The sequence below is a fragment of the Aulonocara stuartgranti genome (assembly GCF_965226115.1).
Source record: "Aulonocara stuartgranti genome assembly, chromosome: 20".
Classification (NCBI taxonomy): domain Eukaryota; kingdom Metazoa; phylum Chordata; class Actinopteri; order Cichliformes; family Cichlidae; genus Aulonocara; species Aulonocara stuartgranti.
This window is the reverse complement of record NC_138956.1, coordinates 11,724,744-11,737,692: the sequence shown is the minus strand read 5'-3', so window position 1 is coordinate 11,737,692 and position 12,949 is coordinate 11,724,744. Positions and strand designations below refer to the sequence as shown.

The window sequence follows — 12,949 nt, the reverse complement described above, 5'->3', positions numbered from 1 at the left end:
TCTTTGATCAGACACACTGCAGATCACCAAAGTACAGGCGCACAAATATCTTAATAACTCTGCCTGAAACAGGCTGCCAGGAGTCCACACTTGCTTTCACATTGTTAGTCTGATTCAGTGTGCATCACTGCTGGACTAAGAGCCGTTGGGCTCTAGATACACCACACTGGCACGACCTCAGCGACGGACCGTGAATATACAAAGCCGCCAATTATCATCATCCCTGTTAACATCGCAGCTGATTGCAGCAGTTTGCTGTTTCTTAGTTGTACTAACCAATAAAAACTTTCAGTCCTTTCTAGCTTATCTTTTTTTTCCTTGTTTGTGTCTTTAATTAAGACTGTGCAGATACATCAGAAGTCAGTCTTAACTGATTTAAAAAAAAAGAAAAAAAGCTTTATCAGATTTAACGGGCATCCGCAGGAGACAGCGCCGCGCTGCTCCTGTACAAGTGAAACCACATTGGGAGCTTGTGAGAAAAGCTCTGTTTCTCCTCAGGGAATTTGCCATAAAATTATATGAGAGGCTGCACTGAATGAACTATGACTAGGATTCCATTTCCATATTAAAACAATCTTCCTTTATAGATTGTAATTACTGGAGCTTTGAAACACATGGAAGCGAGGTTTCACAATGTTTTATTGCACAACGCGACTTTCCAAGATACAGTTTTGCACTATATTTATAAAAAATTCCACATCTTGTAGAGTGGTGCAGTTAATTATTCATGACAATACGTATTGTGTTTGGAATTATTCCCTATAGGGACCAAAGCTATAGCACAAAGCTCCTCTGTGCTGGTTTGGCCTAAACATCCGGAACTGACTCCGACCACTTTTCTAATCTGACTCTAATCACCGCACTCAGATACAATAATAAGTGTGAGTGATTATCTTCATTCCATTGTGCGCTCCTTTTGTGACAGAAGTGGCATTCTCAAGAATGAAAATGGGGCTGGCAACAAAACGCTAGTTTAGAGAGCATGACAATCATATTAGCATGTATAGAATCTGATATGAATCCAGCAGATCTTCTGTGGGAGACTGGAAACATTGCAGGAAAAATTATAAATGTTAATGATGCAGGTAATCTGTCATAACTGATTAGTAGTGGCTGCCTCTATCAATTTTTTAAATGTAATTAAAAGTGGCTAAAACCCCCATTCAGCATCAGCCAGCTATCTCACACAGCACATTTATGCTTTCCTTGTAGTTGTCTTGTGTTTAGGGACACACTAATGATTGTTTTGATTATGGATTAAATCAACTTTTTAAATGGACTGCTTTTATAAAGTGCTTTCCACTTATTTTTTTTTTCTGAGGACAAAGCTCTCTGCAAATCCTCTCATTAAGCCACACACAAACACACACACAAATAAATACACATTAGTGGTGGTGTCAAGGTGAAATCTTTGGGATCTGCATCTTGCTCAGTGATGCTTACCCAGCATTTGGGAAGAAGGAAACAGGAAACAAGGAAGGAAACAATTAATGACTGTCCTTTCCAAAGCCCCCCAAAATAGCAAAAACTGCAGTGACAAGGACACAAAGAGGGTCTCTCGGAGACAGAACGCCACCCTCAAAAAAAGTGTATTTAATATTAAGAGGCACAAAACATATCATGTTCACACATTTTCTCTTATTTAGAACCTCTCTGGTGTGATCAAGGTTCACAGGAGCCATCAGTGGTGCTAAAAAAAAACACAACTGCACAATCCGGTCGTTAAGTCTGACGTCACTAGCCGTGTCTGGGCCTAAACTCCGCTGCGGGTCCATATATCAAACGAACACTATGGCATTACTGAGAGTTGAAAAACTGTCTAAAGTCTTTCATCTTTAATAAAATGATCAGGCATCCATGAAAACGGAATTTATGACATTTAACGGAGTTAGAAGTTAGCAGGGAGTTAGCTCGCTAGCTTCTATCTAAATACAATATAGCATGTCCTGACTGCGGGGTTTTGGAAACAAATGAAAACATACAGCTCTGCTATCACTTCCAACATAAATGAAGACAGAAAACTAAACAGCAGTGACGTTTGTAGGGTTACTGAAGTTTGGCTAGCTGGTATATAATGATGTGCTACGTGACCGCTAGCGACACAGCTATGTTAGCATAATATAAAAAAGCTAACTTTTTTCCACTCGATAAAAGTTAACGTGAGTGTTCTCGGTGGTCAGGAACAAATGTAATCGCATGGCAGGATGCTGTAAAACAGGGGTGTCAAACTCAAATACACAGTGGGCCAAAATTCAAAACTGGAACAAAGTCGTGGGCTAACGTTAATATTTATTGAAATATATTTATTCCTCCAGATATAAGAATGAATCTTTTCTTATGGACTCAAACACGTTTTGCTGAAAAACTGAATATGGAACAAGCAAAGCTTAATACTAAACAATATATATATTAGCTGTATAATACCAGTAGGCCAGCTCTGATAGTAATTTGGTATGGCTTCGCGGGCCAAATGTAAGTAGGCTGCGGGCCAAATTTGGCCTGCGGGCCAGAGTTTGACACCTATGCTGTAAAAGGACTAAACTTCATCCAGGAGAACAACTGAGATAATCCATCCACAATACGAGGTTAGTCATTCATATACTGCTGCATGGGCTGGGCTGTAGTTACATCCTAAGGTTTTAAAAACTGAGCTTAAATAAACGATTAGCGGTAATAAAAGCCGAGGTAGGTCAACAGTGCTCACTGACTGTTTTAGGAGCTTTTTGAGATTAAATAGAAGAAAATACAAAACATTAAACATGTTAACAACACAAAAGCCATATTAAACGCAGACTACTTTATACTTGGAAGTAGGATTCGTCATGTCATCACTTAACGACCGGATAAAGGGAAGTTAAAATTCTTTGTGTGACATTAACTATGACCAGTTTCCTGAACAATTTAACCACAGAGGACCTTGAAAATTTTGTCTGATAACTTACAAAGTTACATAAGCACTGGAAAAACACAGTTTGCGTTGTCTTTATTTGTAGAAATGAACACCCTTCCCTGTACTAGGCTTTATACTCTTGTTTATCTGATTCTTTTCTGCCCAACAACTGCTTCAGACCAAACTGGAAGACGTAGAGTGCAGCTTTGGGCCAGGAATAGTACAAAATGGGTACCACTGGTCTTTTTATCTTGCATGCTGTGTCATAATGGATGAAAACTGATGCTGCACCTGAGATGACTCATGACAGGAAGACTAGCATGATAGAAATGTTTTGATTCTTCCACCATGACTCCACCACCTCTGTGAGGATGACCCAAATGAGCGCAGTGCTCTACACCAGCTCTACAATTTTAGACATAGCAAAGAAAAATACGAAGAATTGTTGAAGCTGGATGGAGCTGAGAAATTGAAAACACAAGTGCCAGCATCAGACAAACCACTTTGTGTGTCAGTGATTTTTAAAGTTCTTTTTCTGGAACACGTCTCCTTACCGATTACATCCCAAACACCATGAAAGAGAGGAACATGCAAACTATCATGTTTTTCAGTCACAAGATTTTGACTGTAACTGACAAAGCTGAGATAGTGACTACTGTAACAGAAAGACACAATGTGCAGTCATGTGAAAAAGGAAGTTGTTATAAGGACAACTGAGCACAGCCCATTCAAAGTATGTAGAAACACCTTTGGCAGTAATAACTTACAGTGATCATTTTCCATATGACTTTCTCAGTCTCTCACATCACTGTGAACGAATTTTGGGCCACTCTTCTTCACAGCGTTGCTTCAGGTCATTGAGAATTGTGGGCATTTGTTCATTCACGTCGATTTTAAGGCTTTTTGGTGAATTTGTTGGGACTTCATCTTTAACACACACCTGCTACTGACCAGGAAATTTACAAAAACCTCTGTTTTTATAGAGGCGCTCACACTTGCTGTTGATCAGCTGCATTTGAGTATCCTGTTAATTTGCATTTGCATTTTTACCCTGTTACTTCCTTTGGAAGCAGCAAGATTGCACTTAGTTTTTCACAGGACTGCACAGAGTGAGAGTGTGCATGACTGTAGTCTGAGCCTGACAATGGACTCCCACTGTAAGTCTTGGTGTACTTAGAATATAACTTTATGTTACACCATTAATTTTTACTGGTATCCCAAAAATCTGTAATAAGAAGACCTTGAATAATTTTCAAATTTTTCTGATTCAGTAATGTGAGTCAGTGAAGCCCAGTGTGGGATTTTCCTTTGGTTTTGGTTTTTGTGTACATAAGTTATTGTCTTGTGGGGTCAAATGACTTTCTTGTTCACACAGAAGAATTTCTATAGTTTATAGTTTATAAGAACGATAGTTTAAAGTTCTTGAAATTGCTTGAAATTGGCTTTCTAATAGATGATAATTATTTCAACACCAATTGTGGCACATATAGACTCAGCTAACTTAAGTAAGAGATCACTCTAAAATACTGTTACTCTGCTTCACGACCTCAAAGGAAGCTAATAAACTCAATCCCACAAACATAAAGGTAATTTCAGTGAGTTAATCTGGATTTATTCGCCACTGCAGCCCGAACTTTTACCTGATCTTCTCCTCATGTCCATTCTGATCTCACAGCTCTGGCTTCTATTAACAACTCAGGATGACATCAAACAGCCAGCTTATTTGACTGTGCATATGGTAGCCAAGGCAGCCGCAGCCAAGTCCATCTCATTACCTTAACAGCACTTGACGCGTGCAGCGCAGTAGGTAGCATGTAATAGGACACCAGGTGAGAGAGGCAGATGTTTGACTGACCCCGTGCTATATGTTTCCTGACATCGCCGTGATCTTCTGCTGCTAAACAAGTAGGGCAGCAGAGCAGTGGAGCATAACATGTGCCACCACTTAATTTCACATGCTATTTGAATACTCTATGTTAGTCCGATTGATAATTATACAAGTGAACAACTCCCTGCTGATGTTAGAGGACCTGTAATGGTAACTATGCAATTTCAAATAAAACAGTGCGAAAGGAATCGGGTGTAATGGTAGGGAGATGTTGGAGCATTTGGGGTGGGATGAATTATGTTATTAGATAAAGAACATTTCTCTGCAGTGTGCTAGCCCTCAGTCAGTCTGCTCCTTGTTGTTCTCTCTTGAGAAGCTGCTCATATTCGAATGCTGAGCTCTGCATTCGAATGACAGAATTTTTTAAGCTGCATCAAGTGTGATTTTCAGACAATCACAAGCAACCACTGAAAGGCACTGCCGCCCTGCCAACTGAGACACCAGAAATGGGCTCTATTTGCTCAAATTTAATTCCCGTGTCAGGTGTGAACACTACTCCACCCACAGGGAATGACAAATTGAAACTTCCCGTAGCCGCCGTAGGATGGCACTCCCTTGGGGAAAGCGGGGCACAGTAGCTTTAGATTGTCTCCTTTCTCACTAGAAAGCAAAAGCATGCTGTGTAGTCTGCTAACATCATATTAGAGAACTTCAAGATCCCCAAGTTCATTTTTTTGTACAGTTTGTCTGCAACCTTTGTGTGACATTGCCAAGGGCAGCTTTAAAATAGAAAACATTCCCCTTACATCCATCCCCTGCTAGGACTCACAGTGTATTTCAGGTCTGTCCTGGGGTACGGTTCACATGACTGAGATGGCTTTGAATGCATTTCTTTTGCTGTCGCACAGCACAGCTGCAGAATATTACAATACAGAGTGCGCTCAAACAATTTGCTGTGGATGAAAACAGGCTAGAGGCATGGAGAGCGAATGTACAATATGCCTTGCAAATGCAAACAGTAGCTCTGCTGAATGTAGCGCAGAGATGACTGTATAAAGCCACGGTGACTCATTTCAAATTCCCCCCCAGATAGCGTTCCATGATGCCCTCCTTCTTTACTGCAAACACAGAGAAAATGGTGAACATCAGAGGACTATTACGACCCCATAAGTACTGTACAGTAATGCGGGATTGTGTGAGCTTTAACACTCAAGCACATTCCCTCTCAGAAAATATGATCACGGCATCAGGCAGAAAATAGAAAGGGACAGAAGTCCGAAGGAACATAACTCAAATCATTTACACCACTCTGCCAATGATGGAGCAGTTTCAAGCCCAGAGATTTCCGCAGAGAAAATAACAATGCAGAAATACACTGAGTAGTGCGCTACAGTCAACCACAAGGGAGGTCAAAGCTGACGGCTAGAAAGAATTTATATTCGGGGAGTTATGAAATATGAGCTTTGTGTGCTGCCAAATTGATTTAGCTGTAAAAATTCTTTTCATTTTGTTCCATAAAGATGCTCATACTTTTAAAGCCCCACCGCCTATATAAGCAGGTCTCAATGATTTGCTTACAATTTACAGCCAAGGTCATAATCAAAGTAGGTCTCCCTTTGCATGCTTAAAATGCCGCCTTGAAGAAGACTGGAATGGAAATCATTCTTTTCACTTCAAAAAGTCAGTAATTCTCCGGTACTCTGATTAGTTTAATGCTTGGATGGATAGGCCCTGCTCTCTGAGTTAAAAGAGAATACCAACCAAAGATTTTGAATTTTATCTCTCTGGTGCACCATGAAGATTTGCTTTCTCATATACATCGGGGGGAAATGACCATGATAGGATACAGAATAATTCATCAGGAGTAAAATCGGTCTGGTTTTGATACTTGAACCGCATGAGCCTGTTCTCTGTACAGTCTCGGTGAGTCACATCAAAATGTAGTGACACGGGCCACAGACGTGGCTCATAAATGTGCTGTCAGCCGCGTCGACAGCAGAGCAGGGTGACAGGATAGATTGTTGCACTCACTGGATTATTTAAACAAACCAAAATGACACGTTAATCATGACACGTCACATGCGCTGTATAGAGAAGCACTTTCTGTACAAAACAGAACACCAAGATCAGGAAATCACCCTGTGGTTTCATTTATTTGGGTTGTCCACCTTCTCTTGTATTAAATATATTTTGCTTTACATCATATGTTTCTGTTTGTTTTTCAGAGTCACATTCAATGTTCAACAGGTTTAGATCCGCTAACCAGCAGATAAAATGAATTTGGAGTCTCCTCTCAACCAGAGCTGTTGAATGGAAGAGTCACTTCACCATTTTTTTTTTTTTACAGCAATGGCGGATCACGGAGACTCACAGAAGTTTAGCAACGGGGGTTAGCAACTTATGCTAGCTGCACCATAGAGATATAGCAGCACAGAAGTCTGAGATGTCTTTTTAAAAGGTAGTTAAACAAAAACAAGGCTGTATGTTTTAAGCGTACATTCCAACTGCCCGCTAAGCACTTGCAGGAACTGTTTACCCCGAATTCAGAACCCCCGGTGACTGGACTGTCTTACTCAATGGCTCTGCTTTCAACCCTTTTCAGAGTTCCATCTTCTACTGAGAAAAACAGAGGTTCAGCTTTCTTCACCAACTTGCTGCTAAGTTTGTCTGCTGAGCAGTGTTGAGTGCTGTCATCAGAGCTTTATAGATGAAGGCAGTCACCCACCGCTATTTGCAATCAGACTAGTCTCAGAAAGATTCGAATGCTTGAAAACCCAAACAGTGCATATAAAGAGGCCAAAAAGATGAATGAAAATGAAGGCGAGAGCTGCTAAATCGGTTAGCTACTACAACCGTTTCACATAATCATCTGTGGTAAAATGAGAAATTATGACAGCTTAAACATCCTTAATGGGAAATCCAAAGAAAAGATACCACACTACACATGCTGATAAGTAATCTATGGAAAGAGCAGCTGAGAAACACAGAAATGATTTTGCTGTTGCATCAAAGATGAATAAAGATTTAAGAAGTCTCATCTGAGCAAATTATTTCAAATTAATGATTTACTGCCATGGCAACAGAATTCTGTCAGATGAGTTAGAGCAAAGGCCAACTATCCCTTCACCTCCAGCGAATAAATGTGGGTAAAAATGCAGCACTCCACCCTCCCTTTTCATACTAACTCCGAGGTTTGTGAGTGACAAAGCAGAGATGTGTCACCGCTGCTCCCTGGCTGCACCACTGAACCGGAATGTGGCCCAAGTACGAAAATCCCAGACAATTCCAAATTTATTGTTGAATAAACTGGCAACATTGAGAGCAGCCGACAGGCCATTTATTGTGACCGACGGTGGCCCAATGGCGTGCATGGACAGAGCTGCTAGGCTTTGATTTCCTGTCCTGGTCGCCATGACAGATGGGCTATGAAGACGGTGGAGGCAGCACAGCCTCTAACCTCAAGTTAGTCCTGCTCGCCAGTTCACCGGCACACAGTGTGGCTCTCAGGCCCTCAGGGGCCATACTGGCCGAGCTTTTCATGGAAAGTGAACAGTGCTTTGACTCTAACAGTGATGCTTAGCTATAAATGCTAAAAGAAATACTGTAAATGAATCTTGTTATATTTTTAGACTGTAATGCTAAAAAAATCAGAGCTGCTTTTATGAGTGCAGTAACTGGTCAGTGCAGCCAGCTTCAAATGACTTGGTTTTGATGATTATATATATATATATATATATATATATATATGACACATTTTATTCTAAAACCAGTCAGCAACAAACAGGGAGACTGTCTACCCCAAAAATCATATCCAGAGGTTTTAACTACCAGGCCATGCACGGGAGATCTCACTTACCCTGGGAATATATGAAGGGCAACAAAGTTCACAAGAGATTGATCGAGTAATTTGTACAATCATGTGCTAATGAGATCACTTTCAGATGAAAACGAGTCAATAATAAATGGCTGTGGGGAACAGGAGGGTAGCTGTGGCTCCTTGGATAATATGCACAGGCTTGAGAGGGGTGGGAATTAGAGGCTGGTGACAGCAGCGTTTTTGGGAGAAAACACTGCAAATTAGAGGCAAAGGGAGCACATTTCAACGCGCAGGCAGTTCATTTTTCACATCAGTGTCTACTTTTGTTCCCGGCAAGCTGCCAAAGACATTGATGTAGGCACTATCCCTCCTCCACAGTGGTAATTATGCTGCCGGCCAATGCTTGATTAAAAGATCTAATCTGCAAACTTAGTGTTCAGCATCTCCCAACAAGTTCCAGTACTTTAAGCCTGTTCTCTGTCTCTGACAGCGGCGGAAATGTTGTGTTATGGACAGCAGCCAATGAAGTGCAGGGAAACATCCTTTTGCTTTCTATTCTGTGTCAGGGTGAAGGTGTAATTGCACCAGTGGATGCATTATTCAAGATGAAAACATGGCTTGGAAGCATATAAAGGCCTTAACCTAAGTGGAAAAACAATAGCTGAAGGCTTTCTGATGTTTTTTCACCTAAGGCTCAGTTATAGATTCGCCAAATTACTATCCCACATGACAGCAAAGAGCCTGATTTTTGGTCCAGCATCAAAACAGAAAAAAATCAGGGTTGTTTGGGTTGAAGGTTATAACTATTCTTAATGCATTTCAGATTCTTAAAAAGTGTTTTGGAAATGGTGGTCTAAAGCTCCTAGGTACATAATAGTGCTATCAGACATGATGAAACTGTGCAAAATAACATCACTATACACTGACTGGGAATATTATTACTGAGATGCCAAATCAGGCTGCAAAGAGGTTCAACAAGGTCACCGTAATTTGACTTCTGATGAGCACAGAGGCTGTTTAATTGGGCGTAATAGGAATTTTCCCCCAGAATGACAGGATCTGACCACACCATGTGCAGCTGCATCCCAATAAAAAGCCCTCAGAGACCTTGCTGCTGTTGGCAAAGTAATAAATAGCTGTAAGTGCCCTTACCCTCTCTGAGCAGATGGGAGTAGATGAGCCAGAGGAGCAGTAGGCAGCAGAGTGACGCACCTCCACCTGCGGAGAGCGTCTTCACTCCAGACTGCATTCTACACCGTCAGCCTTTGAGATTATCCAAACTTTGAACACTTGTGCCACTCAGATGTCAAGCAGATCAGCGGAAGAGTGACTAATCCAGTTGCATCTCCAAAGCCTGACGTGGGCATCCATTTTGAGGTTATAACAAAAGAGGGACCGATAGTAATCCCCCTTTGCTTTTCAAATTCCCTCGGTGAGCCGCATATCCATCCAGGCTGCTTATCACACACACACAAACCCACACAGACACACACAGGCTACAATGTCACCAGATCTGGCCAAGTTTACGCAGCTGTGCTTTCAGGAGCTGGAATTCACTTTGATGCTTCTGCAAGAGAAAAGAGGGGGGAAAGAAAAGAAAAAGCTGGAAGTGTGCAGATGAAGAGGAGGAAAGAGCAGCAGTCCCCCCCGCGCAGTTTCGATTCCTTACACGGAGATGACGATGCTGGCAATAAATTCAGCCGTTTCGTCCTCTTTCGTCCTCTGCGCTACGTACTGTTATTATTATTCCCAACCAACTTCAGCACCTAGCCGAGCTCTGTGTCACTCTACAAAGAGACGCGCAAGTTATCCCATGCGGACATGACGATCATTCCGATCGGTACCCAAACTTGTCCGAAAACGCGACACTCCAGACTCTTAAAAATAAATAAATCAAATCTAAAGGCGCAAATGCGTCACGCTGCCACACACGCACAGTCTGCATGTGCACGGCAGCGCTGCGAAATGTCAGAAGAGGAGCGGCGGGGTCTCACGCAGCGAGCAACCTCTGGACAAACGCACTGTGCGCGTCAGCACGGCCGGTGCGGTGAAGTTGGGCACACTTGTCACCTGTATGAGCCTTTGGATGCGATCTGGAAGATTCTGAGCGACCGTGTCTTGCTGCTTTAAGTTCGAGGATAAGCACCGCTCCACGCCAAGTCAATGGTGCGGTTCCACCTGAGCGTGGTGAACCAGCCTTATTCTACCCCGGTCGGGTGCATTTGCATGCAGGCGACGCCGAAGAGGAGGTTTCCTCCTTTCACTCCATGGCAGAAACCGTGCTGCTGCTGCACCCTGACTTCCCTTCACTTACGACGTTTTCAAATGCTCTCTCTCCCTCCCTCGCGTGCGCGCGCGTTCTCTCACGCGCAAAAGATGTCCTAATTCCTTCCTCAAAGTGTGAAAAAACTTTGCGGTCCCCCGGCTATAAATCGCAAACTGTAGATGATGATGTTGCTTGTTTATACACAGCAAAAGAAGACCAGTATGAGCCCACGGGGAGAAACAGAGCGGTCCCAGCTTAGCACATTCTGACACTTACTTTTCTCCGTGTCCTTATGCCCCGTTTTGGAGGTGGAAAACGCCCTTGAGGGCCTCATTGTCTGGGGACTATGGTTAACATTTAGCACACTGGCATTCCGGGAAAATGTGACAGGTCTGCTTCTTGAGAGGTCCGTGTTATAACATGTGCGTTGCCTCAGAGCTCTTTATGGCAGTATTATATACTGTCTAATATCATATCTCACAAGTCTCAAGCGTGCACACACAGAGGCAGGTGTGTATAGATGTATGCGTGTATAGGAGAGAGAGAGGGAGAGAGAGTTAAACTCCTGCAGATGCCAGTTTATCTTCTGAAAGAGCACCATTTAAGACTCCCTTCCCATTCGAGGACCATTACTATAACTCACCTTCCATACACACACACGCACTCACCAGATTCCATGACCAGTGAATGTGCACTTTATTAGCAGATGAAGAAGTTCCCCTTGTGTGCTGCTGTGCTATCAGCCTTTCATTCAATGGCTTTTATGATGACGTATTGGCCCGGGCCGATGCCTGTCACGTCAGCGTGTAATAGATGAAAAATGACAGGACCTCACAATTCTAAGACTACGCATTTGTTATATTAAAAGGATACTTTGCGGATTTTCCATCTGAACTTTTCTGCACTAGTGAAACCATTTGCAGCAGCTTACTTTACTTGGCCGGTGGAAGAGCTACAAGCCCGGGCCGACTGCTGAGTTGAAATGTATTTTCTTCTCTTGTATGCAGTGAGGCTCATCCAGCTCTCAGAGTTAAGAACTACGTTTCCGTCTGTCTGAGTGACGTCTCAGCAGGGGTTCCAGTGTAATTAATCATAATCCATAACTGTAACTGACAGGGTTTCTGCCAGTTTATTTTTACCCATCATATTTATTTTCATTTTTACCAATGAGATACAGACGGTTTTTCCGTACTGAATTTGGGAATGTGTGAAGTAATAATAGTAAGAATGATGCAGTAATAACATAGTAGTAATACATATGCATTTTCGACGTGCTGTGCTTAAGAAAAATATGAAAGATTTCAAAGCTGTGACTGATTCAAGAGGATGTGCGTGTGATATAAGTGATAATATACTTAGTAACTGAAGTGCTGTAGTTAATTATGGTTTTGATGTACTTGATTATTTCCACTGCATACTGCTTTATGCTTCTTCTCGTCTTTGTTTAGCTGATAAGCCTGTTTATTAGTTAAGTTGAATACTAAAGTCGCATACAAAATATATGATCAGTTTCATAATTTGAAAATGTGGATCATGATTTAAACCACCCAGTATTTAGTCATGTTGATTATATCAATAACAGAACTCCAACAATCTACACAAAGAGGGCCTTTTAGCGGCCATTCTACTCTGTTTTGCTGCTAATATGCCTGCAACTGTTCTTCATACTGCTATTATGAATGTTTCTATATTAATTCATCTTTAGTTACATGGTCATTTTTGTGTGAGCAGATAAGTACACAACTTTATACCTGTGGTGCGTTTTGTCACGTGATTGTGAAATGTATTCGTTTGGATTTAGTTTCGTAAAAATTAGCTTGTTTTTAGCAAAAACACAACCCCAGAATATAATATGTATGATATAAAAGATGGACATGGACAATTTTTGGAGCTTGGTGTGGCCACATTCAGGTGAGCAGGTGGAATGCTGATACTTAAGCATCACACAGACACAGGTACCTGGTTATTAATGCTAATTAACATGCTAAAGATTTCCCTCAGAATTGTAACACGGACTTTGGACTTCTGAAGCAGTCTGTTAGTTCCACTGTAAAGCACAGGGCACCAGCACCACAAATGTTTGCTATTTCTTGAGACAAATTAGTTTAGTTGACACCTAGCAAACAACTACTGGCTAGATCCACCCAT

The 12,949-nt window shown here is 41.8% G+C and overlaps 1 protein-coding gene across 5 annotated transcripts in view; it reads right to left on the bottom strand.

The window, feature by feature from the left end:
* tafa5l (TAFA chemokine like family member 5, like) overlaps positions 1-11,128 on the bottom strand; it is a 44,796-nt gene extending 33,668 nt beyond the window's left edge. Inside the window, exons 1-2 of one of the 5 annotated variants that reach the window (XM_082517762.1) lie at positions 11,078-11,128; positions 9,688-10,102 (exon numbers count right to left, since the gene is read on the bottom strand). In XM_082517762.1, the coding sequence (XP_082373888.1) occupies positions 9,688-9,784 (97 nt within the window). In that variant the 5' untranslated portion in view covers positions 9,785-10,102; positions 11,078-11,128. The other 4 variants (XM_082517763.1, XM_082517761.1, XM_082517760.1 and 1 more) reach the window with 4 other exon arrangements.
* Positions 11,129-12,949: the final 1,821 nt, after the last annotated feature.